This window comes from Siniperca chuatsi, linkage group LG6, assembly GCF_020085105.1.
Source record: "Siniperca chuatsi isolate FFG_IHB_CAS linkage group LG6, ASM2008510v1, whole genome shotgun sequence".
Taxonomy (NCBI): domain Eukaryota; kingdom Metazoa; phylum Chordata; class Actinopteri; order Centrarchiformes; family Sinipercidae; genus Siniperca; species Siniperca chuatsi.
The window spans coordinates 29,348,063-29,375,439 of NC_058047.1; the positions used below are offsets into that span (position 1 = coordinate 29,348,063).

At 44.0% G+C, this 27,377-nt stretch overlaps 2 protein-coding genes across 16 annotated transcripts in view; one reads left to right on the top strand and one right to left on the bottom strand.

Annotated features, from left to right (window-relative positions):
* b3gnt5a (UDP-GlcNAc:betaGal beta-1,3-N-acetylglucosaminyltransferase 5a) overlaps window positions 1-27,377 on the top strand; it is a 117,154-nt gene that overhangs the window by 48,049 nt on the left and 41,728 nt on the right. The window lies entirely within an intron of this gene.
* Window positions 1-27,377, bottom strand: part of mcf2l2 (MCF.2 cell line derived transforming sequence-like 2) — a 260,332-nt gene that overhangs the window by 39,749 nt on the left and 193,206 nt on the right. For all 10 annotated transcript variants that reach the window (XM_044199615.1, XM_044199613.1, XM_044199618.1 and 7 more), the window contains 3 exons: window positions 21,204-21,326; window positions 15,558-15,638; window positions 3,647-3,787 (listed from right to left, as the gene is read on the bottom strand). In XM_044199615.1, coding sequence (XP_044055550.1) covers window positions 3,647-3,787; window positions 15,558-15,638; window positions 21,204-21,326 — 345 coding nt within the window. The remainder of the gene's footprint in view (window positions 1-3,646; window positions 3,788-15,557; window positions 15,639-21,203; window positions 21,327-27,377) is intronic.

Genomic DNA, 27,377 nt, shown 5'->3' on the forward strand with positions numbered 1-27,377 from the left:
GCCTCCCTGAGTACTGTACAAAAACACACAACTTTTATAACGTTATTTACTGATTTTGGTGAAACTGGATCATATTTTATGGTTTTCCCTCTGATGTCCTTCGGCTGGTCTGCCTCAACCCTGTGATTCACAGAGTTTCCTGATGGACAGATAGTAACCGCTAACTTCTGCTATTGTAGCTGCCATTAGTTAGTTAGCTCAGTTAGCTGTCAGCTAGCGGTCCTTTCAGCTTAGCTGACTGCCCTGACTGGGAACTTGGAGCCCTGAGTGAGTGTTGGTTTTTACACTGCTAGCACAGGAGTTTTTGACTGCCGGGAGGAGGTTTTCAGTCCCGGGGCTCTGAGTTCCCAGTCTGGCCAGAGTCAGCTAGCTAATGGGAGCTACGGTTAGCTGTAGTTAACAACAAGTAAAGCTAACTCTCCATCAAGAAACTAACTAAGTTTCCTTCACAACAGAAGAAGCACTTTCTGCGAGACATACTGAACAACCCTAAATAACTTGAGTAGTCCTGAGCATAGTAGTCTCGCATAGCCAGACATATCTTCACACTTCATTTCTGCATTATAAGCAGAATGTTCAAATAACTTAGACAGACTGAGTGGGTGGATGGGCGTGTCCCTGTACTTGCGTACTGTTCCTGGAGCAGATGACTGTAAGGACATCCATGGTGAGCTGACGTCAGCTCATCACAAGTAGAAAGAAACGTTGGAAACTTAGTATTCAGAGCAGGCAGTAGACTGAGCTTTTTGCTCACAGAATTTTGTTTTAAATACGTTTACCTCATTATTTAAAACTTTGGCTACGTTTATTATGAAGATTCGACATTGTAACATTGTGACAGAAAATAAGGAAAAGCATTAATATGTGCGCCCTTTAATAGTAAAATGGGTGATATTGTTAATGGTATCAATTGTGCCCCACCCTTGCCTGTAAGCAAATTTGAATGGATCTAGTACTGAATTTACCTCGGGTACAGACACCATATATTTTTCAAAGCCTTTCATCAAAATCAGAACCACAGGTCTATAATCATTAATTTTCAGTTGGACAAGGTGTCTTTGGAATTGGAATAATGAGGGATTTTTTTCCAGAGGGCAGGGACAGTGTGAGAGTCCACAGACTGCTGGAAAACAGGGCACCATGCTGGGGTGAGCTCTTCTGCACGGGTATTTAAGAGAAGAGCAGAGATTCCAAGATTGTGTGGGTCAACTACCAATCTGAAGCTCGAATCAGTAGTTCAAATGGTCTCCAGCACATTATTAAGTTCCAAAGAAATGTCCTGCTTTTCGAACCTTAAAATCATTCAGTTCGTTGACTTTTTGCAGATCATCATTAGTGATGAGGCGCTTCCTATTTGTGTTCATATTGGTTATAACTTCCAGTTCATTGAGATAAAATTCTGCTCTAAAATCTCCCTGTGTTGCTTCCTCGGATTAACTATTAAACGGATAAACTATTTTCAAACCTGTTGTCTTGTGTATCACCCTTAAAATGTTGTTCAAAACCATGGAGGGACAGTTATTGTGATTAAAATCCCCTAGAATGAAAATAGGGGCTCCGGGTGTACGTTGCTGGAGAACACAGTCTGCTATTGGAGCCCTGGCTCAGGGACAAGCACAGCAGTTCAATGTGTTACATACAGTCTCTCTCACGGTGTAGTGCCTGCACCAACTGTCACTGACAAAATGACAGATGCCACCAACGTTTCAAATCTGTCCGCTCCTAACCCAACATAAGCAGACACTTATTGCAGTCACACCACACAAACCAGTAAAAATAGGCCAATATAAGCAAATAAAAACAATAAACAAAGGCAGAAAAGCAGCAGCACGAGTCCGGGTCGCAAGCAGGGCAGCGCCACCTCTGGCATGACCGCACACCTACGGTGATGGCTTTCACGAATTCACCTGTAACTCCCAAACCGCAAGTGCAAATCTCTGTGCCGTTGTTTTTCCTCATAAAACCTAACGTTAGCTAGCTAACCCACATTAGCGCTTGTTCCAGTGGACCTCTGCCAGACCAGCATAATGTCAGTTAAAAAGTTAACTTTAACCCAGCCCGGTTCTATGTGAAAAAAGAATGGCAGAAAGAAACAGACTTACTTGCGGGTTGGGAGTTAGAGGTGAACTTGTGAAAGCCATTGTTGTATGCCAAGTGTGTGGTGGTCATGTCAGAGGCCTCATTCTAGCTCCATACAATTTTGGAGATGAATAGTATGTCATGTAATCTTTGTTGCATGTTTAAAGCATTTAAACATGTAAAATAAGCTTTCACCAAATACTACAAGTGTAAAGCCTTTACAGATTAGCATTCTGTCAGTGTGACATTCGGCATCCGGACAGTGTGACAAGTTTTTCCATATCTTGTTCTTAATTGCTAGTCATTGGAACCCTAACCTTCACCACTCTTAAACAATAGATGCTTCATTTTATTGAGCTGTTCTGGTTCTTCTCATGGTCAAGAGGGTTGGAGCTTGAATGCATCGCCAATGACAACTATGGATGACCTGAACACACCCTCTGAGCATATTTATCAATGACAGCTCAAGTTCCCAAGGGATTTACAAGGAGAAATGTCAGCAATCCACTGCTGGTAATGAACAGCATTTGTTTACGCGCCATGAGAAACAGCTTGTGCAGTTAGTAAATGAAAATGTTTTAGATCAACTTAAAATGTGGTGTTGTTTTGCTCTTTACCTTTGTAATACTTTTAGGATGTGTTTTTTTTAACAAAGCTTTTGGGTGGCATGGCCACATGGATGCAGTGAAACAAGCTGAAACACAACATTACCACCTTCTAAAGTTGTTGAGGCTAACATGTTAGCAGTTGACAGCAGCAGGCAGAATTTTTCAGTGAAAAAATGGATTAACCTACTGTATGCTACACCAAATAGTAGACAGACAAACTAGCTAGTCAACATAGCATAGCTTTTAGCAAGATATATATATTTCCCATAGATATATCTCAAAACAGAGCTAAAAGAAGAGTGAATATTACACTTACATCCATCAGGCGGTCCAAAACATGACTCCAAATTACTGTTTATGTTGCTCTGTGTCTGCTGAATGTGTAAATAGGCAACTGTTTGCCAACACATGAGCCATAACAACTTTATACAGTGATAGTATATCAGTGTTGTGTTTACAGCTAGTTCCACTCATAAAACATTTGCAAAGCTGATTTATTGAAGTATTTTAAATCCAGCATTATTTACATCCACGTTTACTTGATAGGCACATTGCTTCATATCTTGGCATGTTACTGCTACCTGTTGATCAGTGGAATAGTGTGAAACCATTAGCGGTAATGTGTATTGTGTCACCCGTGACACACATGGAAAAACAGCTCCATAGCTGCTAGTGGTCAATAATTTGACAGGAACCCTTTTAATTAACAGTTATTTCAAGTTAAGGTCAACTCAGTTAAGTTCAACTTAAAACATTTTGGTCTGCGGACACCATTAAAATGAACAGTTAGGAGTTTAGTATTTAGCTGAAAGACAAATTCTACTACTGCTGTACTGCCGCCTTCAGATTACAGTGGAGTCTTTATCACTGCCACACATCAAGGAGTAACACAAACAAAACAAAAGGGACAGCTGGAAAAATAACCAACACCTTGCTCACACACACCTTCTGTATCTTACCTTGAGTGAGTGTTTGAAGCTGTAGGACGGCGTCTTCTCGTGTCCGTCTGTGGTCTCCTCTCGTTTCTTACAAAACAGCAGCATCTTGTCATACAGGAACAGGTGCCTCTGCATAGGCTTGAACCTAGCCAGGTCCTTCACCTGAAATCAGGTAATCAGTCAGTCATTTCATCTGTATGCCTGTCCATCTATCATTCCACAGTTCAATGATCATATTCATGTTGATAAGCATTAGTGTATCATTGTCAAATTAAGTGTGGTAACTTGGTATTGTTACTACAAACAACTGGGGCTGTGACAGATGACCATATCAGAATCAGAATCAGAAATACTTTATTGATCCCCGATGGGAAACTCTTTGTTACAGCAGCTCGCCTTTACTTGCCATCAGTGCAGTTTGGCCAGCATCCTCCTCTCTGACACCACCGCCAGAGAGTCCAGCTCCACCCCCACAATGTCACTGGCCTTATGGATCAGTTTGTTGAGTCTGTTGGCATCCGCTACCCTTGACCTGCTGCCCCAGCATGCAACAGCATACAGGATAGCACTAGCCACCACAGACTCATCTTCAGCATGTTGAAAAAGGTTATACTTTAAAGTTTCACAATATCATAAGGGGAAATTACAGGTACTGTCTTTAACACAGAGCCAGGTGTCAAATGTACTTGAAGTTTCTGTGTGAAGGTGTGAGATCTGTATAATAAACATCACAAATGATGAGAAAAAGAAGTAAAAGAAATAAATTTAATCTCAGATCTCTGCACCGAAAACACACACACACACACACACACAGAGGAGCCAGAGAAGGTCAAAAGGTCAACCCTTGTTCTCACAGAGGAACCCTATAAAGACTGGGGTCACCCAGTGACGTGGTGGATATTAAACTGAAAATGATTTGAATGAAAACGACACAGCCACTACATCTAATAGCTCCGAACAGCCGGTAGATCCTCTCCTTGCTTTAAATCAAGCTCTCACTAACCTTGAACGGTCAGAGAATGAATCATCACTAGACGAAACAATCAGAATAAATAATGCCCAACTTGAACAAAGCCCTGCTTTATCAGACCCTCAGACACCCACAAACCATATCGATCTCAGCATACCCAGTCCTCCTGTGCAGGAAGAAGGTGCTCGTATTTCACCACAGCAAAGTGTTGTGCGATGAAGTTGATTTGCAAATTATCAAATCAGACAGTTGTTAAACTTCACACCCCCACTTAATGCAGCTGGAATAGTGGACTACGGTGTATATTACAACACAACTTTGCAACAAGCGGATGTATTGCTATAGCAAGCATTGGCATACGCGACTCCTCAAGATGCAGTGCAGTTAGAGCTGCGCAGGGAAAATCTTTGTAGTAACGTCTGTCGTCTTACAGAAAGACGAGCTCCCCAGCCTAGCCAACTCTGTGTTGTGCAGTCCAACTGGGCCGTTATTATGGCCGATGGACAGCTAGAACTTATCGTGAAAGTGATCCAGAACCCTAGGGGCGGTGGGAAACAAATTTTGGGGAAAATGCTAGACTGTGAAATCATTAAAAGAAATCAACGATAGAGAAGCCCTCGAACACAGTAGGCAGATTCAAAATTAAGTAGGGTTAGACGATCAGACCGCTGTATCCTTTAGTGACATCCCAAAATTTGAAAGGGCATTGCACTGTGAAATTGTAGTGTTTTACAGAACCGAGGATGACAGGGCTCTCCGCAAATTCTTGACGGATAACCCAAGACGGAGTAAAACCCTGATTTTGTTTCTCTTCCAAAATCACTACTATGTGGTTAAAAATCTCAAATCTTGCCTTATGTTTGTGAGCACTGCTTTACAGGTTTTAACAGCGTGTTGGGCCATAGTTGTGACGATCGTTGCACTGTATGCTACGACCCTGGTTGTACATGGAGACTGTGTCAACCTGTTAGGTTTTACCAATGCAACAGAACAGGTCACTCACCTTTCTGTTTGACCAAACACAAAGAACCTACAGAGAGATCGAGAGGTCAAACATATGCCAGCGCTTGTGCCTTATACAAAAAAATGTACCAAATGTGCAAGGCTGTACTACTCTGCCATGAACAGTAATGGTAAACAACACAAGTGTCAGACTGTGAAATGTAAAATTTGCAGCGAGAAATTGATCTCTGACTCTGAGACAGAGGTTCATCAGTGCTACATCCAAAAGTTACCCCCTGAAACAAAACACAACGAGAAAGTGGTGTTTTATGATTTTGAAACCTATGTCAACAAGAACAGCATTCACGTTCCATTTTTGTGTACACAAACCTTAGATGGTAAAACATGGAGCTCTCAAGGCACTGATTTTCCCAAAGAGTTTCTATTGCATTTCAGACAACCATTGTACAAAACTGCAGTGTTTATATCACACGATGCCTGAAGTTTTGACAGCTGTCTCCTTATCAAAGCCATGGTCGAACTGGGTTTAAAACCCTCTTTGATTATGCAAGGATCAAAAGTCATTTGTGTCACTGATATCGATTACAAAGATACATTGACTCTTTGTCCTTTCTTACCATGCTTTTAGCTGCCATTTCCAAAGTGCTGGGCTTCAATGATGAAATCAAGGGGTACTTTCCTCACGGTTTCAGCTCAGAGGCCCATTTGAGTTACACAGGCAAGTACCCACCCCCTCAGTCTTATGGTATTGAGACCATGACAATGGAGCAACTAAAAGACTTTTACAGCTGGTACGAGAAGGTGCGGCATGGCACATTCAACTTCATGAAAGAGGCACGCCTCTATTATCAAAATGATGTGGACATTCTCGCTGAGGGTTGCATGCTGTTCAGAAAACAATATATCGATGAAACCGCCATTGATCCGTTCAGCCAAGCGACCATTACATTGGCATGCATGAAGGTGTTTCTTACCAGCTTTCTACCACCGAATACTTTAGCAAAAAACAGGAAAAACAGCTGGGGCGATTCTTTGTAGACGGGTATGCTGAGATCGCTGGGGTGGATATGAGTTTCTAGGATGTTTTCTATCACGGCTGGTCAGTTTGCTATCAAGCACACGACACCTCTGACGGGCCGTCTCTTCGGAGAGTTGCATGCGAGCTGTGAGGAGAAATTACGTGAGTTAGAAGCAGTGCACGAGGTAAAACGCATCATCATGCGTGAGCATACATGAACGATGTTGAAGAAATCTCATCAGGGGTTGAAGGAGTTTCTCAAACAATATAATGCTCCACAGCCGTTGTCACGCCACAAAGCTTTGTATGGAGGGCGTACCTCTGTTATAAAGTTGAGACACACTGCTGCGTCAAACAAGACAATTTCTTATGTAGATATGACATCTCTCTATCCTTACTGTAATACCAACTTCCCCTATCCTCTCGAACACCCTGAAATACTCTATAAAGATTTCCAAGAATCTCAAAGCTACTTTGGGCTAATTAGGGCAAGAGAGAGTTGTACTTTCCAGTCCTGCCCCTATAGAATGGCAGGGGCTAAGCTTGTGTTTAGACTTTGTCGAACATATGCCGAGCTCAATTTGCAGGAGGGTCCGTGTTGGCACAGCGATGATGACAGGCCGTTGACCGGTGTCTGGGTCACTCTTGAATTTAACAAGGCTTTGGAGATGGGATATCGGATAGCTGAAATAATTGAGGTATGGCACTTTGATAGACAGAGCGATTCTATATTTGTCAACTATATGCACACTTTTCGGAAAGGTAAACAGGAAGCTTCGGGTTACCCGTCCGACGCTGTAGATCAAGATAACAGAGTAAGTAAAAGTACATCAGTGACTATCAATGCTAAATTGCAAGTGTCTAAATTATGTCTGAACTCCTTTTGGGGTAAGTTCGCACAGAGATGCAACCAAGCTAGTCACAGACCCAGAAGAATTCTTTAACCTCATGTTTTCTGAAAAATATAAGGTACAAGGTAGATAACGTTTTTATAGCCGCTTTCACCACAGCCTACGACCGTCTGATGTTGTACAGTTATGTGGAACTGCTGCAAGACAGAGTCCTTTACTGCGATACAGACAGCCTCATCTATGTCACAAAAGACGGAGAGACACGGCTCAAGCTAAGTAATTTCCTGGGAGATTTGACGGACAGGTTAGGGGGAGATAGCATCAAAGAATATGTGGCTGCGGGTCCTAAAAGTTATGCTTACCAAACTCAAAACAACAAGGTTGTTTTATGCTTAAAATACGCAGATGCACCAATGCTGTGAAAGGGTAAACTTTGATAGCGTTAAAGACCTGGTTCAGGATTATGTGCAAAACTCTGGTGAGAGGGCGGCCATTGAAATCCCTCAGCACAGTATTGTGCGAAATAAGAAAGGCATCCTTCTAAAAACACTTCATTCCAAAAAAAGTTCAGAGTTGTATATGATAAGACACAGCTGCTGAGTCTAGGACAAACATTGCATTTTGATTATTGAGGAGAAAATGATGTAGTCAGAATTTTTACACAATACAGACATCACAAGAACATGTCCGTCATGATGCTGACCGGTGGCACTGACCTCCCACATAATGAAGACCCTGGAGAGACTGGTGCCGGAACAGCTACAGCCCATGGTCCAGTGCTTAACAGCATCCACACCCACCTGGACAAGCCGGCAAGCACGGTAAGGATCATGTTTTTTGACTTCTCCAGTGCTTTCAACACTATCCGGCCAGCCCTGCTGGGTGAGAAGCTGGCTGCAATGCCCCCCTTGTGTCCTGGATTGCGGACTACCTGACTGGCAGACCACAGCACATGCGCCTGCAACTCTGTGTGTCGGACAGTGTGGTCAGCAACACTGTGGCCCCTCAGGGGACTGTCCTCTCTCCCTTCCTCTTCACCATCTACACCACGGACTTCAGCTACCACACAGAGTCCTGCCACCTTCAGACGTTTTCTCATGACTCTGCTGTGGTGGGATGTATCAACGGGGGTGATGAGACTGAGTACAGGGCTGTGGTGGGTAACTTTGTCTCATGGTGTGAGCAGAACCATCTGCAGCTCAATGCGACAAAGTCTAAGGAGTTGCTTGTGGATTTACGAAGGGCCAAGGCACCAGTGACTCCAGTGTCCATCCAGGGGGTCAGTGTGGACATGGTAGAGGATTACACGTACCTGGGAGTACACATGGACAATAAACTGGACAGGGCTAAGAACACTCAAGCTCTGTACAGGAAGGGCCAGAGCTGCCTCTATTTTCTGAGGAGGCTGAGGTCCTTCAACATCTGCCGGACAATGCTGAAGATGTTTTATGAGTCTGTGGTGGCCAGTGCTATCCTGTATGCTGGGGCAGCAGGTTGAGGGTAGCAGACGCTGACAGACTCAACAAATTGATCCGTAAGGCCAGTGACATTGTGGGCGTAGAGCTGGACTCTCTCTCGGTTGTGTCAGAGAGGAGGATGCTGGCCAAACTACATGCCATCTTGGACAGTGTCTCCCACCCACCATGACGTGCTGGTCAAGCAAAGGAGTACCTTCAGCGGAAGACTCATCCCACCAAAAAGTACCACAGAGTGTCACAGGAAGTCATTCCTGCCTGTGGCCATCAAACTCTTTAACTCCTCTTTTAAAGAGTTTTCTCTAAGGGTAGTCTGTATGACCCTAGGTCATTAAACTGGACATTGACCATTACATCTCTGCAATACTTGACATAATTGTGCAATTTTCTGTGTAATACTCCTGTGCAATATTTTAGTTTAAATTCACTATTTATTGATATTGATATTACTCATCCTTCTATTACTGCTGTGCAATATCCTCCGTCTCATTATAGCCTTAAATAAGCTTCTGTTACCTTATACTGTATTATTATGATCAACTGGTGATGATAGTGACAGCACTTCGTACTCACACTTATTTTATTTTATACTTATACCCACTTGGTACTTAATTTATTTTCTGACCTGTATTATAGTGTATTATTTTTTTAGCTAGTACTTCTATTCCTGTGTGCATTGATGTAAAGGCGAGCTGCTGTAACAAAAGAGTTTCCCCTCTGGGATCAATAAAGTATTTCTGATTCTGATAAACGATGAGAGTGGTAGTATGGGGCAAAGGTTCTCTGAATCTCATTTCCAGTCTTAAACTTCCGTTGGAAACGCACAACTATGCGTCAGCATCTTCGCAGGGATGGAGTAGGTTTTTTACGTTCATGCGTGATAAAGGATAGAGTGTTGGCCCTCATTAAAGCAGATGTGTGACCTAAACACATGACCGGTCTTGACAAACAAGACCTCTTGTTAAGAGAAGCCTATATGTCTGCATGAAGAGGACCTAGCGGGTGAAGCTCTTTATATTCAGAGGTGAACCGAGCTCTCTGATTTAACCCTGTTTTGATCGTAATTTGGTACTATATAGTCCATAGCACTGGCCGTGTCTTTGTAAAATAACCCGGCAGTGAACTGACTTTTTAGTGTATCATCTGAATAGTTGAGGAGGGTCTCTATCATCACTCTGTAAGGGTGAGTTGCACTGGATTGTGAAATCAACCTATTCCCCAGAATAACATCGCATTGGTTAAAAGTTGTATTCAGCGGATAATTGATGAGACCCACTGCTGCCAGCTAGGTTTAATCTGTCGGCGTTGGTAATTTTCACACGAAGATGAATCAAAGTATCATTCAGATCCATGTATTTTTCCCATCTCCGGGGATAAAAAATTCGATAGGACCTCCATCAGTAATGGCTGACAAAGGCAGGACCTTCTGTGTAGAGCTTTTCATCGATAAGACAGTTGCATCATGGGTGCAGAAAATAAATCCAACTCACCCTTAGTGCATTTGGCCAATTTGTGATGTAAAAGAGCCATATTTGTTTTCTAAAATATATCTCCGGAGCTCGCAACAGCGTGCATTCCTTTGTACTTACTTCTCCCTACTGATTTTCTCTTTTTTGACCTACGCTCTTTTACTCGCTGCCCAGGAGTTCTCTTCCTCAGTCTTCTGGCTAAAACCATCATACCACCGGATCCTTCTTGAGCCCCGTTGTCCGATTGACCCCCCATTCTAACTAACCGTGTGTCTTATCACCTCCAAGCAATGTTTTTTGTGGCTGATTTAAGATGAGGCTTAGCAATGGCAAATCCTTTTTTCACCAAAGGCGATACAAAACAAAATATTTTAGAAAAAAATCAAACCGATTCCTCTCCCGTACATATCAGGTGCTCCATAAAAACCAGGGAGAGTGCCCCCTACTTAATTTTCATAATAACTCACAAAATGGTGAGGATCGAGCCTCTTGATGCATCATTTTTGTCACAGGGGATTTTTTTGGAAGGTCTAAAATTGAGTTTAACAATAGTCTTCCCAAAGGTAAAATTTACAGGGTTATTTTGATCCGTCTTTATCTCAATGTGAATGTTTTCGATGTGTCGCTTGACCACCGGTAGGTAGCAGGGTGGATTAAAATACTGTGTGACGACGTCCCTGTACGTCCATTGTATAGCAATCGTTCTCAAGAGTGGAGCGTAAGCATCACCAACCAGTTGATGTCGTACCACATCACTATAACAATACATGTGATAAAATCCTCCCTTTATATCAGCTGGATAGGTAGCCAACTTTTGATTGAAAACAAGCCAATTTCCCGGCTTAACCCCAAACATGTAAGCCACAGGGGGATGAACTCGTAGATGATATTGACCTCCTGCATGAAATTCAAATCTCTTTCTAATGGTGCAAAACTATTATTAAATATCAGAGTAAATTGGCTAGGTATGCGTTCAGTTACTGTAAACAATTCATCGGTATAACTCTGTTGATATTTTTTTAATTAAACAGTCCTCTCAGTTTGGATATTCTCACCAAATCTCCCTCCTTAAAATTCATCTTTAATTTGTTTTTGTCACGTATTGGAAATGTATCGAACAGGTTTTCAAACACTCAAGAGACATTTTTATACTTTTCTGATAACTGTTATTGTAGCTGTCAAGCAATTGTAGCCGTAAAATACCTCCACATTCGCATTTTCAGCGTACGGTTAAATCTTTCAATAACAAACGCTTTCAGTTCGCTGGCTGTTGCAAAATGATTAATTCCTTGTTTCTTCATCAACCCCTCAAAGCTCTTGTTAAAGAACTCTTTACCCACGTCTGTTTGTAACTTTTCAGGGGTCCGGCTTTCTTTTCAAATAGAGTTAAAGGCTTTAGAGACCTCAACCCCCTGTTTTTGTCTTTAAGGCTCTGGCATAAGCCCGTTTTGAAAATACATTGATGACCGTTAGTAAATAGTAGTAAATAATTGTACCCATCATTGTGTTCGGTCAAGGCCTGCATATCACAAAGGTCTGCCTGGAACTGATTTAGAGGTTGTGGTACAAGCACTCTTTCTGACAAAATGTATCCTGGCCAGTTAATGCAGAGTATATGAGTCCTTTTACAATAAAAAAATCTTCGACTCGTTCTATGTTGACTTTTTCCCCGTTTTTATCCTGCATGGCTCTGCGTAGTTGCTCCACTTCCCCAAAACTACTGGGATGTGATGGACTATAATACACTTTTGTCATGACACGTTTTTCAGCCATGTTTCCAGCAGCCCTCTCTAGGGTTTTTTGAAAAACAACAACGAGACCCAAGCTTCTTTAAATCGTTTTATGACTATAAACACACAGCATTTCTCAAAGTACTGGAGGTTAACTTCAACACGTTGATTCCTCCCATTTGGTAAATATCATTGTGTAATGTTCTCAATTCATTCCAGGTATTCAGATACATGTTGTTTTGTACAACTAAAGTGTATAGAGTAAACAGATGAGACATTTTCATGCAAGAATCTTTACTCATCTCTTATGATTTTACAATTTGTTTACTGCTAGCAATATGTCGCTTACAATCTGATCCCAATTTTCAACATTTCGAACAATGTCCAAAATCTTTTCTAGTCTAGCGACTTCGTCTCTAAAGAAAAAAACATTGTTATCCACAACATGGGTGACTCTGTTTTTAAATCACCTGATCTAAACCATTGATTAACTAAATAACGATTACACGTTCCTCTGCATAAGTCACAAGTTTTCTGCAATAATTACCCTTTTTTTAAAATCACTCAATTCCCTTCCAAAAGTATGCAACATAGTTCATCAGCGCAATCTTTTTCTCGTCTTGACCGATCAGCGCGTCGTACACCTCCATTTTCTCTCAGATGCGTTTTGTCATTTTGAGGTTTTGAAGAAAGGCCTCGGAAGCGCCATGGACCATGTAGGCAGACACATGGATATGGTGTGCCTGAAGCGCCCATTGAATGGTTCTGATAAAACGATCCGTCCAAAGCCGTTTTGTCAACTCATTGTAGTGCCGCTGGAAGAAAAAATTCCAGAGAGGGGGGTGGTGAGGCGCTTGGAGCTGAGGATACTGAAGAAGGAGAAGAGGCCCAGTCGGGGGAGGGAGATGGTGTAGGAGTAGGTAGAATCCAGTCAGGGGTCTCCTTCAGTGAAGGTGGGGGTGTCGTAACGAGGGTAGGACTCCCGATGTGCGACGGTGCTGCTTCAGGAACCTTATCAAGCTCCTGCGATGCTGCTACAGGGTTCTCCTCTGGGATCACATCTATGGTCCTACTCCGCCATGGGATAGGCTGACAGCGAGGTGGTGGTGAAGGGATCTTCGCATTCCCACCCTCCTCTCGGAGCCTGCACCAGCAGCAAGGTTCTTGATGCATAGCAAAACAGGTTGGTCGTATCCTACGAGGGGTCTGTGGTGTAGAGGCCTTGGCCTCCGATGGTGCTGTCGCAGGGGTCGTGATGGTATCCGTGTTTTTTGGTTGTGGTAGCAGAGGAAGAGACATGCTTTTTCTCAGAGTGTGTGTGTGAGTCTGAAGTTGCTGGGGTACCCGATTTAAGCGGAATGAATTACAGGGCGGAGTCAGAGGAGGTTCATCTCCTTGAACCACCTGACAGCCCGAACGGTAGAACCATCTGTCGGAACCCGTGCTTTTCATCTCCCAAATGCTGCAGGATACAATTTTTTTCGAGGCAAGCATGGGTAGAAATTCTGTTTCTTGGGTGCGCCACGCCAGTGTTTGGCATCTGGCTGATCATCTTCAACTGATTCATCTTGTTTGATGTTTCAGACCAGAAATATTCTGCTTTTATTTATTTTTTTCATTTCACGCAAGCTCCTCCTAACCTATTTTCCCATTGGCTAACCCTAACCCACCTGCTGTGCTCCCATTAGTTCATGCAAGCTCTGCCTACCCTCCCACATTCTTCCAATTCATTCACACCTCGCTTTGCACCAGACAGACAACAGTGAAGGACGTCTTTTTCTCCTGAAAGATTAGATTTTACAGATGGTAAGTTTGTAAATTATTTTTTATACTATTGATTTCACTTAAATGATCAATTTATTTTTACTAAATGAATTATTTAAATCATATTGTTTAATTTACTGTTTTTTTTTTCATTCCCACGCCTACTTCGCTACCATTGGCTCCTACTCACCATGCCTGCTTCACTCCCATTGGTTCCTGCTAACCACGCCTGCTTCACGCTCATTGACTCCTGCTAACCACGCCTGCTTCATGCTCATTGGTCCATGCATAGCGCCACCCACTTCCGGAGGGAGAGAGGGTCAAGAGGTCAAGGGGGCAGGGTTTAATTCATTTTTAATCAAAGGTCACCATCCATCACCCGTCAATTAAAAAGTTTTGCATATCACTCTCTCTTTGGCCATTTTGGATCCAAGCAGCCATTTTGGATCACACACACACACCCCTTTCTTCTGCAGTTGAGTGCATTTAGAGTTAGACTTCATATTGTGTGTTTTTGCTTTGTTTATCTTTTAATAAATGCTTGTGGATAATTATGCTGCTTTCTTAAATTCGCACAAGAGTGAATAATTTGCCAACCGTTTCTATGTTGAACTCCAAATCCTTCAACCTACTAGCTGTTAATGGTAATTTTGGTTGTAGTTAATAATGTAATTATTAATCAGAGTTCCAAATTGATAGTATATTATGTTATGTGCAGACACAATTGAGACAATGTGTCATTGTTTACCTCCCAACTAACCAATTGAGAATTCACTTTTCCAGAAGCTCCAGGCATCCTTTTGTTTTCAGCCCTTTTCAGTACAATGTGAAAATCTAAAAGCACTCTCTCCAAACTTGCTTGAGTTGGTTAATCCATCACAGTGAATATCAAGTCTGCATTTAGTTACCTTTACGTTAGCTACCTCTTTGTTATTAGTAATGCATGACTTTTCAAATCAATCTGCAACTAAACTGCATCATCACACAACAATAACAGAGCCTGACAGGTGCACTGGAGAAAAACATAACTAATTTGTGCACATAAATTAATAAATAAGTCTTGCTCACAAATGATTTGTGCGCACACACAATAACAAAACATAACATTCTTAACATAACAATCTTTAGCATATGTTTAAGGGATAACACAATGCTGTTTAACAGGCAAAGAGGCTAAATTTAAAGTATATCCTCATACGTATCTCATCCAAAATCAAAACATAACTATGCTAAATCTACTCAGATATGTGGATACACTGTTATCTTCTTATCTATCTGACATTCCTTATCATATGTCAAAATGTGATGTGAATGCGATGAAACTTTGTTATGTCTCTTAATTCTTGCGCCTTACAAATTAGTAATTTTAGAGCATGAAATACTAATTTGTGCGCATAATTAGATTTTTGTCTACATGACATCTGACAGGCTCTTTTGAATTATTGGCTGCCTGGAATGGTAGGGAAAACGTCCAGAAATCCCAAATTGTGCAGCATGCAACTGAAAATGGTCAGCAAAAATGTAAGGTATTCATGATTTGTTGTTAAAGAGCTAAAACACTGGTGCGTTTTTTTTTAAAGCTGTTCTGTTTGACAGATGTTAAAATGACAAGCATGGCATCCTAATGTTTATATTCAGGACCTCTGATAATGTAGGGACAGTAATGCTATCTACTGGAGTGTGGGGTTGTACCTTGCTGTGGCCTTTCTTGTGGTCAGTCCACACATTAAACGATCCCTGCATCAGCAGCTTCCCAAGTTCACTCAGGTTTCCCTGTGAACATCAACACACAGTCAAACTTTTAGAGCACCACTCATTACAGTCATAGCATTTTGCAATTTTTAGTTTTGTAGATTTGCATATGTAGAGTATAATGTTTCTACCTGTAAACATTATTTGAGTATCATTGTCTGTAAATTTTACAAGCTGAAATGCACATTAACCCACCTTTGTAAATAGAGTAACTTATCTTTCACAATCATAGCTATAGCTATTAGCTATATAATAGCTATATATGATGCATATTCAAAATATTGTATAGGCCTGATATAGACTTTTTGAAGAAAATAAAATACCCTTATAAAATTGCAAAAAAATTCACAAGTGGTCCAGACCTGTCGGATGAGTCATGTAGAGAGTCTGTTTTTCTCTACAGGGGGAAAAACAACTGTTGATGTAAGAATTATGCCTTAATCTGACTGAAATTTGCTTAATTATGTTACCAAAAAATCCCCTCCTTGAACCGCCACCTTAACGTGGTGGAGGGGTTTGAGTACCCGAATGACCCTGGGAGCTATGTTGCCTGGGGCTGTATGCCCCTGGTAGGGTCACCCATGGCAAACAGGTCCAGGGTGACGGGTCAGACCAAGAGCGGTTCAGAAGACCCTTATGGAGTATTTAAAATCAAGGCCAGTTACGTCGCCCGGATTGGCGCTACCGGGGCCCCACCCTGGAGCCAGGCCTGGGGTGGGTGCCCGACGGCGAGCGCCTGGTGGCCGGCCTTTCCCCACGGGGCCCGGCCGGGCACAGCCCGAAGGAGCGACGTGGGCCGCCCCTCCCGTGGACCCACCACCCGCAGGAGGATCCGTAAGGGGCCGGTGCAGAGAGATCTGGGCGGCAGTCGAAGGCAGGGGCCGGGCGACCAGATCTCCGGACACAGAAACTGGCTCTAGGGACATGGAATGTCACTTCGCTGGGGGAAGGAGCCTGAGCTTGTGCGGGAGGTTGAGCGTTACCGGCTAGATATAGTCGGCCTCGCCTCCACGCACAGCCTGGGCTCTGGAACCCGTCTCCTCGAGAGGGGCTGGTCGCTCCATTTCTCTGGCGTTGCCGGGCGGGGAGAGGCGGCGGGGCTGGTGTGGGCCTGCTCATAGCCCCACAGCTCAGCCGTCACGTGTTGGAGTTTACCCCAGTGAACGAGAGGGTCGCGTCCCCCGCCTCCGGGTGGGGACAGGTCTCTCACTGTTGTGGCGGCCTCACGGGCCGAACAGCAGTGCAGAGTACCAGGCCTTCTTGGAGTCCCTGGGAGGGGTACTAGATAGTGCACCACCCGGGACTCCGTTGTTCTACTGGGGACTTCAACGCCCACGTGGGCAACGACAGTGACACCTGGAGAGGGGTAATCAGAAGGAACGGCCCCTGATCTGAACCCGAGCGGTGTTCAGTTGTTGGACTTCTGTGCTAGTTACAGTTTGTCCATAACTAACACCATGTTCAAGCACAAGGGGTGTCCATCAGTGCACGTGGCACCAGGACACCTAGGCCGGAGGTCGATGATCGACTTTGTTGTCGTATCATCTGACCTCCGCCGCGTGTCTTGGACACTCGGGTGAAGAGAGGGGCGGAGCTGTCAACCGATCACCACCTGGTGGTGAGTTGGATCCGCTGGCGGGGGGAAGCCGGACAGACTTGGCAGGCCCAAGCGTATCGTGAGGGTCTGCTGGGAACGCCTGGCGGAGCCCTCTGTCAGCAGGGTCTACAACTCACACCTCCGGGAGAGCTTCTCCCAGATCCCGGGGAGGTTGGGGACATTGAGTCCGAGTGGACCATGTTTTCCACCTCCATTGTCGATGCGCGGCTCGTAGCTGTGGTCGCAAGGTTTCTGGTGCCTGTCGCGCGGCAATCCCGAACACGGTGGTGGACGCCGGAAGTAAGGGATGCCGTCAGGCTGAAGAAGGAGTCCTATCGGGCCTTGTTGGCTCGTGGGACTCCCGAGGCAGCTGACAGGTACCGGCAGGCTAAGCGTGCTGCAGCCCGCAGCGGTCACAGAGGCAAAAACTCAGGACTGGGAGAGGTTCGGAGAGGCCATGGAGGAGGACTATCGGTCGGCCTCAAAGAAATTCTGGAAACCCGTCCGACGGCTCAGGAGGGGGAAGCAGTTCTTCACCAACACCTTGTACGGTGCGGGTGGAGGGCTGTTGACCTCGACTGGGGATGTTGTCGGACGGTGGAAGGAATACTTTTGAGGATCTCCTCAATCCCGCTGTCACGCCTTCCGAAGAGGAAGCGGAGGCTGGGGACCGGAGGCGGACTCATCCATGACCCTGGCCGAAGTCACTGAGGTTGTTGGCAAGCTCCTTGGTGGCAAGGCTTCGGGGTGGATGAGATCCGTCCTGAGTATCTTAAGTCTCTGGATGTTGTGGGACTGTCTTGGCTGACACGCCTCTGCAACATCGCGTGGCGGTCTGGGACAGTGCCTCTGGACTGGCAGACCGGGGTGGTGGTCCTCTGTATAAGAAGGGGGACCGGAGGGTGTGTTCCAATCACAGAGGGATCACACTGCTCAGCCTCCCGGTAAGGTCTATTCCAGGGTACTGGAGAGGAGAATTCGTCCGATAGTCGAACCTCGGATTCAGGAGGAGCAGAGTGGTTTTCGTCCCGGTCGTGGAACACTGGACCAGCTCTATACTCTCCATCGGGTGCTCGAGGGTTCATGGGAGTTTGCCCAACCAGTCCACATGTGCTTTGTGGATCTGGAGAAGGCATTCGACCGTGTGCCCCGGGCGCTTTGTGGGGAGTGCTCTGGGAGTATGGGGTCCGGGGCCCTTTGCTAAGGGCTGTCCGGTCCCTGTATAACCGGAGCAGGAGCTGTGTTCGCATTGCCGGCAGTAAGTCAGACCTGTTCCCGGTGCATGTTGGACTCCGCCAGGGCTGCCCTTTGTCACCGGTTCTGTTCATAATTTATATGGACAGAATTTCTAGGCGCAGTCAGGGGCCGGAGGGTGTCCGGTTTGGGAACCACAGGATCTCATCTCTGCTGTTTGCAGATGATGTCGTTCTGATGGCTTCTTCAAACCAGGACCTGCAGCATGCACTGGGACGGTTTGCAGCCGAGTGTGAAGCTGCTGGGATGAGAATCAGCTCTTCCAAATCTGAGGCCATGGTTCTTGACCGGAAAAAGGTGGTTTGCTCTCTTCGCGTGGGTGGGGAGTCCTTGCCCCAAGTGGAGGAGTTTAAGTATCTCGGGGTCTTGTTCACGAGTGAGGGACGGATGGAGCGTGAGATTGACAGGCGGATCGGTGCAGCGCCTGCAGTGATGCGGGCGCTGTATCGGACCGTTGTGGTAAAGAAGGAGCTGAGTCGAAAGACAAAGCTCTCGATTTACCAGTCAATCTACGCCCTGCCCTCACCTATGGTCATGAGCTTTGGGTAGTGACCGAAAGGACAAGATCGCGGATACAAGCGGCCGAAATGGGCTTCCTCCGCCGAGTGGCTGGGCGCCCCTTTAGAGATAGGGTGAGGAGCTCAGTCACACGGGGAGCTCGAGTAGAGCCGCTGCTCCTCCACGCCGAGAGGAGCCAGCTGAGGTGGCTAGGGCATCTGATCCGGATGCCTCCTGGACGCCTCCTCGGGAGGTGTTCTGGGCATGTCCCACCGGGAGGCGGCCCGGGAAGACCCAGGACACGCTGGAGGGACTATGTCTCTCGGCTGGCCTGGGAACGCCTCGGGATCCCCCCGGAGGAGCTGGAGGAAGTGTCTGGGGCGAAGGAAGTCTGGGAGTCCCTGCTTAGACTGCTGCCCCCGCGACCCGGCCCCGGATAAGCGGAAGAAGATGGATGGATGGATGGATGTTACCAAAATTAACAGATTTTTTTTTTACTTAAAAAAAAAAAGAACTTCATGTAAAGTTACTATTCTGTTCACCATGTAGACCATAGTGTAATGTGCATCAAGGACTGGCAATTTACTAAACCTTTCAACAATTTTTGTTGTAAGTAAGTATTTTGGTATGACACCCTATACCTTTTGTGTCCCTTTACATGTGACTTCATTCTGGTTAGAGTCAAACGTTTTGTACTTCTATATATTCTCACACAGTGAATTAGTGAATGATCAAATCAATAGAGAAAGACTGTAATGAACTAAAGCAAATTAAATATAACAGTGATGAAATGATATCAACAACAAATGATCTTCACAGCTGCATGGACTAAATCTGATTAAAATGGTGGTTGATATTCCATATCATATCAAGATAATGTTTCAGAAAAAAAAACCCTGAGGTTGTAAGCAAAAATGTACAGGTTTGGACCATCTGATGTGAAAAACCCTCAACTGAAACCCATAATAACACACACATATATCATGCCACACTTATTCAAGGTTAAAGAAAATACTGATTGAAACTGATTAACTGAAAGCCCCTTTATCACCAGTCTTTTACAAACTTTGATCATGAGTGTGAAGTCAGGGTTAAGCACAAGTGAGTAGATCTCACATAGATAATGTGTGATAAGGTAAGGTAATGGTAAAGATGCAATAAATTCCTTGTGTCCACTGACTTTTGAATGCTCCCTGAAAACACACAGAAGCAGAGCTGATACAGCTGCCACCCAATTGTCTGGGTGGGAAGGTGGCATATTACAGTTATCTGATGTTTCTAAAATGATGGAACAAAAATTGACCAGATACAACGTAATGTTTGTCTAATCTATTGGTGACAAGAACATTTTGGGAAACCTCTGCTTAAGACAAATTATGCTTATCATCCATTTTTTCCATTTGCATATCAGTAATTAAGCAATCATAACCATCCATCTTTCTTTGTCTTTCTTTTGAAATAATAAAAGCTTTCACTATATACTTTTGGACCATGTGTTCTTTAGCTGTGAAACCATTTCAGAACTTATACAATTCATGAGACTGAGATGACTAAATGCCCAACTGATTGTTCACTTAACTTGTCAAATCAAGTTGTTCAGAAACATTTTCAAAAAGCCTTCTTTTTACTTTTTTGAGGAACATTATGATGGATGTTTGTTGTTTCATGTGTCTCAGAAGAGTCACATGGCTTTCTTTATGATCAACATTAAAACAATGTAAACCACGATGAAGATAAGTGTCCACTTCAGCCACTCCCTACACTCTTTAACACATTTGTGCCACAGATTTCAAGCCCTGATCCACTAATGCATGTTTGAATTTTGCTGTTAGCAGTACAGCAAATGCTGCAGTGGTGCATAGGGAATCCAACCTGTCACTGCTTTACTAGTAAGACTTAAATACAACTGGAAATCAAGTCTAACAATACTTGACAATGTAACTCAAAAGGTGTTGGCTTTTGTCTACTTTCCGGTTTCAAGTTATCTAAACAAAAAATATCAGCTGAGAGAACTATTAATTTTAAGCTTGGTAAACCTCTATGGTAAGCCTAAGAGATCTAATTAAACAAAGAGTATAACTTTTTAAACTGAGTTGACAAAACTAACTGGCCCCAAAGTTGAGTAAGGTTAAAAAGACTTTGCAGCTGGATGCCTTATTTCTCAAGTTTTCTAACCTTCTTAATTTTTACAGTGTACTGTACATGATGATGATGATGAATTAATTCTACATACTGACCTCAAAGCCAGTGATGGCTATCTGGTGCATGGAGTCGTTGACAGACTTGATGATGTCCAGCATTGTTGCTAAAGCCTCCTCCAACTCAGCTGTCTCCTCGCCCTTATTGCATTTTAACATCTCCTGGAAGACAGTTAGGATGAAAGGGGTTAGAAAGATTGAGTAAGGATAAGCAGAATAAAAGGGGAAAAAAAGAAGAGAGAACGAGACTGATGTAGACATTGAGGCAGGCTCGTAGCTACCATTGGGGACAGTGAGGTCATATCGTCTGTATTTTTTCTAGGAATTATCTAGAAATTACGGTTTTAGCAACTTGGGGGGGGGGGGAGAGAGACTCATGATCCTGCTTACAACTCTGACCCATGGAAGAAGAAGAGAAAGAAAGAAGACAGGAGTGCCAGGCAAAGTTGAGGTTCAGGTTGAGGATGGCCCCTGTTGTCCAGGCAACAGCTCCGCTAGTATTGAGTAAACCCTCATCAGTGACACATAACTGACTGTAGTGGACAAGCATTCATAGGAAGCTTATATGGTGACAGTGGGGTTTTAAGGGTCAAAGTTTTAATGAAAGAAGCCACTTTTATTCATAATAATATCCAAAGAAATTATTAAATTAATTAAATAATGTCAGTGAAGTTAAATTTAAATATGAAAGGCCATTTGCACAAAAAACGTTTTAAGAGATTTCATGTTTTGACAACATTAAAATGCGTGTTAACACGTAGAGTTTGGTCGTAGTATAGATTTTCTATGCCTTAAAGGAGCAGTGTGTAGGATTTAGTGGCATCTAGCGGTGAAAATGCAGTCTGCTCATCTCACACTCCCCTTCCAAGCGTGTATGAGAAACTACGGGGGCTGTGAAACTTGCGAAAGGCCCTATCTTGAGCCAGTGTTTGGTTGGTCTGTTCTGGGCTACTGTGGAAACATGGTGGTACAACATGGCAGACGCTGTGAAAGGGGACCTGTTCCCTCTGTTGATATAAACGGCTTATTCTGAGTTAATAAAAACACAACAATTTTTATTTCCAGGTGATTAAACTCCAATGAAAACATACTTATGAATATTATTGCCATGTCCTTGAATTAGAGCCCCCTAAATCTTACACATTTCTCCTTTGAGACGTCTCATTTTGGCATGTTAACATGCAAATTCCTGTCACAGCCAACAGGTTGTTCCATTCTTGTCTAATAGGGGTGTTAGGAAGTCAAAAAATAAAATATTAGGCTAAGCTATGGCTCACCTTGAGTGCCTGTAGTTAACTTTATCATGATGATGTACAGTTTATCCTATTCAATTTCAATATCAATATAATTTCCAGATCTGTGTCTGCATGTAATGTTGCCAGTCCTACTTCTAGGCGTCACTTTGCACAGTTACATGTTTATGCCATCAATGGATAAAGATGAGTGACCAGCAAGTATGAGCAATCATGTATAAAGCTGTATGCGTGATCTTTAACATGGAATTCTGCTTTATATTGATGATCCTGTAATGTTCTGGTATGTACTTAGCAGTGGGCTACATACGCATCACAATATTTCTTCAGAGGAAAAGAAAATTCGATTTTTTACATAAATTCTTCTGTCCCTATTTCCTGGGGCTCATAGAGAATAGTTACAGATTAAGTAAATTATGACTGCTCTTTTATGCTCTAGTCAACAATCTTATAGAGGGATTTTGTCTGAAATACTCTCAGCTAAATGTGTGGTTGCAATTCGACTGAAAATTCTGCAGCGCCATCACCAAGCTAGCTTTCTTTTGCTTCTGAATCTTCACCGTCCCCAGCTCAAAGGTTAAATTGGCTTCTTCTTAACCACAACTCTAGCTTACGTTTCATACATGTCATTTCCTTTTTGGTGTACTGCCTGTAACGAGTGCATAGACGCCCACATCAGTAATTTATGCACAATGTGCTCCTTTGCGTTGTTGTTCGACATCATTGATGCAACCCTTATCATGAATATGTATGAGTGCCTTGATTCAAGGTCCCTCATTGGCCACAACCAGAAAAGGCGTAACACGACCAAACTCTACGCCTTAACTGTATAGACCTGCTCCAGAGGAAAAGTGTAATGAGATCACTTCTGTTATGAATTGGTGCGATATAAATAAAATTGAACTGAACTAACACACATTTTAATGTTGAAATCTCAGACGTTATTTGAGCAAATGGCAATCCATGATTACATTTAATCACTAAATTAAAATCAAACTTTATTTACAAAGCATATGTGAGTGAGTGCAGAGTCAATGAAAAAGGATAGGTAGGCAGTGATCGAAACAGGAAGGCATAGAATAATGTAACAAGTAATGTTTAAACAATTCCCTGATTTTATTAGAGCTAGAGTTTATGTCAGCTTGTTTTAGATTTCATCTTAGTATCAAGTCCATATGAGTTTTAGTCATATTTAGTCAACTTCATCTATCTTAGTTGTAGTCCACTTTTCATTTGACAAAACCTCCTGGCATATTAGTCTTGACTTAAAGCCATAAAACCTTTAGTCTAGCTTTAGTCAAGACCAAGCAGTTTAGCTAAAACTCTTTTCAGATTAGAATCCATCTCACTGATGTTAGTCTAAAAGGAGCGGGAATGAAAACTGGCCACAAACTGACCTGTTGTGTGTAAATGCAGAGAGGGCTGATGTTGACACATTTAAAAGTAACACATCCAGACATCAAACATGTTCTGATTAGCATTTTCATACTGATATGAAACCAACATAGGAAATATTATGCAAAAATAAAGAACTATCAGAACCAGCATAACCCTTGAATTAATAGGACAATACAGTACAAAGGTGAGAAGACAATATACACCACAAAATAACACTGAAAAACATACATCAGCAATGTTTTGTTTCTCACAATTAAGCCTACAAAGAAAGCACCAAACATTTGATGAACCATTAAAATCCTGTTTCAGGATCAGAAATCAGAATCAGATATACTTTATTGATCCCCGACGGGAAACTCTTTTGTTACAGCTGCTCACTATCACGTCAGTGCACCCAGGGATAGAAGTTCTAAGCAAATCAGAATATAATACACTATAATACAGGCAAGATGAATTAAGTACCAAGTGGATATAAGTATAAAATTAAGTATAAAGTGGATTTACCGGTTGATGGTAAGTATGTACGGTATAATAAAACAATGTAATAATATAAGTAGTAAGTAATAGTGCGTGAACTGTCAAGTTAAGTGTAGCTTATTAGGATGATTATGAGACGGTGGATATTGCATAGCAGTAATAGAAGTATGAATAAATATCAATAAATAGGGAATTTTAAACTGAAAAGAGTATATTGCACAGCAGTATTAAACAGAGAATATTGCACAATTATTTCAAGTATTGCAGTGATGTGTGTGTTAATGATCCAATGTCCAGTTTAATGACTTAGGGTCATATAGACTAACACTTAGAGGGAGGAGTTAAAGAGTTTGATGGCCACAGGCAGGAATGACTTCCTGTGGCACTCTGTGGTGCTTTTTGGGGGGATGAGTCTTCTGCTGAAGGTAGTCCTTGTTTGACCAGCACGTCATGGGTGGGAAACACTGTCCAAGATGGCATGTAGTTTGGCCAGCATCCTCCTCTTTGACACCACCGACACAGAGTCCAGCTCCACCCCCACAATGTCACTGGCCTTGCAGATCAGTTTGTTGAGTCTGTTAGTGTCGGTTACTCTCAGCCTGCTGCCCCAGCATGCATACAGGATAGCACTGGCTACTACAGACTCATAAAACATCCTCAGCATTGTCCGGCAGATGTTGAAAATAGAGGCGGCTCTGGCCCTTCCTGTAAAGAGCTTGAGTGTTCTTAGCCCAGTCCAGTTTATTGTCCATATGTAGTCCAAGGTACTTGTAGTCCTTAACAATGTCCACACTGACCCCCTGGATGAAAACCGGGGTCACTGGTGCCTTGGCCTTTCGTAGGTCTACAACCAGCTCCTTAGACTTTGTCGCATTGAGCTGCAGATGGTTCTGCTCACACCATGAGACAAAGTTACCCACCACAGCCCTGTACTCAGTCTCATCACCACCGCTGATACATCCCACCATAGCAGAGTCATCAGAAAACTTCTGAAGGTGGCAGGACTCTGTGTGGTAGCTGAAGTCTGTGGTGTAGATGGTGAAGAGTAAGGAGAGACAATCCCTGAGGGGCCTCAGTGTTTCTGACCATGCTGTCCGACACACAGTGCTGCAGACACACATGCTGCGGTCTGCCAGTCAGGTAGTCAACAATCCAGGACACAAGGGGGCATCCACCTGCATCTCTGCCAGCTTCTCCCCAGCAGGGCTGGCCCGGATGGTGTTGAGAGCACTGGAGAAGTCAAAAACATGATCTTTACCGTGCTTGCCGGCTTGTCCAGGTGGGTGTGGATGTGGTTCAACAGGAAGATGATGGCATCCTCCCATTCAGGGCTGGTAGGCGAACTGGAGGGGGTCCAGGAGGGGTCTGACCATGGGCCGCAGCTGTTCCAGTACCAGTCTCTCCAGGGTCTTCATTGTGTGGGAGGTCAGTGCCACCGGTCTGTAGTCCTTGGAGCCACTGGGATTCGGTGTCTTTGGCACAGGAACGAGGCAAGATGTCTTCCACAGAATAGGGACCCTTTGAAGACTCAGGCTCAGGTTGAAGACATGTTGAAGGACTCAACATAGCTGGGGGGCACAGGCTTTTAGCACCTGGGGCAAACACCATTGGGGCCTGCAGCCTTGTTTGAATGGAGTTTCATCAGCTGTCCTCTCAACTAGTCAGTAGTCAGGCACACAGCAGAGGTTACAGGTGGGGGAGGGGGGAGTCATCAGTCATGAGAGGGCTGTTAGACTGAGAGCCAGATGAGGGGGGAGTAGGACTCTCCCGGGAAGATGGGGGTGGGGAGCAGTGGACTCAGAGGAGTCTGAGGGCTGACAGCAGCTGAGTTAGAGGGGGGATGAGGTGTGTTGAATCTGTTAAAGAACAGATTAAGTTCATTGGCCCTGTCCAAGCTGCCTTCAACTCCTCTGCTGCCAGTCAGTCTCAAGCCAGTGACGCTCTTCATGCCACTCCAGACCTCTCTCATGTACAGGAGGAAGCTGGAGTTTCCATTCCAGCTTCCTCCTGTACTTCTCCTTGGCCTCCCTGATCTTCACCTTCAGGTCAGCCTATTACCATCAATTAAGGCCCTCCTCTTGGCATTCAGCATGTCTTTGATGTCCTTTGTTACCCACAGTTTGTTATTTGGATAACAATGGACCATCTTAGGTGGGACATTGCAGTCCACACAGAAGTTAATGTAGCCAGTAATGCACTCAGTAAGCCCGTCAATGTCTTCTCCATGAGGCTCACAGAGTGCATCCCAGTTTGTCACCTCAAAACGTTCCTGCAGTGTCTCATAGGCCTCCTCTGACCATCTCCTCACTGTCCTTGAGGTCGCAGACTACCTTTTAACCAGAGGCACATAGCAGGGATTGAGGTGAACCAGGTTGTGGTCTGACCTACCCAGGTGGGAGAGGGGGGAAGAGCTGTATGCATCCTTAAGGTTAGCATACAGCAGGTCCAGTGTCCTCTCCTCTCTAGTAGGACAACTCACATACCGGGTGAAATTAGTCAGTGTTGTTGAAACACTGACATGGTTAAAGTCACCCGAGATTAATATGAGTGCACTCGGGTGTTGAGTCTGGAGTTGTGCTATGGCGGTGTGAATGGTGTTGCATGCTGATGCTGGGTTAGCAGAGGGGGGGATGTAAACAGCCACAACAATGGCATGTGAAAATTCACGTGGCAGATAATATGGCCGGAGTCCCACAGCTAAGAGTTCAATGTCCGGGCTACAGATACTCTGCTTTATAGTAACATGACCAGGGTTACACCATCTGTTGTTGACCAGAACAGAAAGCCCGCCGTCTTTCTGCTTACCGCTCCCGGTGTGATCCCTGTCGGCCCGAAAAGTCTGAAAGCCGTCGATGGAAATGTTATGATCCGGGATATCCTGGTGTAGCCATGTCTCTGAGAAACACATCAAACTACACTCACAGAACTCCGTCTGACTCCGGGCTAACGCCGTTAGCTCATCCATTTTATTTGCCAGTGATCTCACCTTGCCCATGACGAGAGAAGGCAGACATGGCTTAAATCTCTTGTTCTTAAGTCTCTTTTGTCTGGACCCCTCTCTCCTCCCTCGCTGCTTCATTCCACC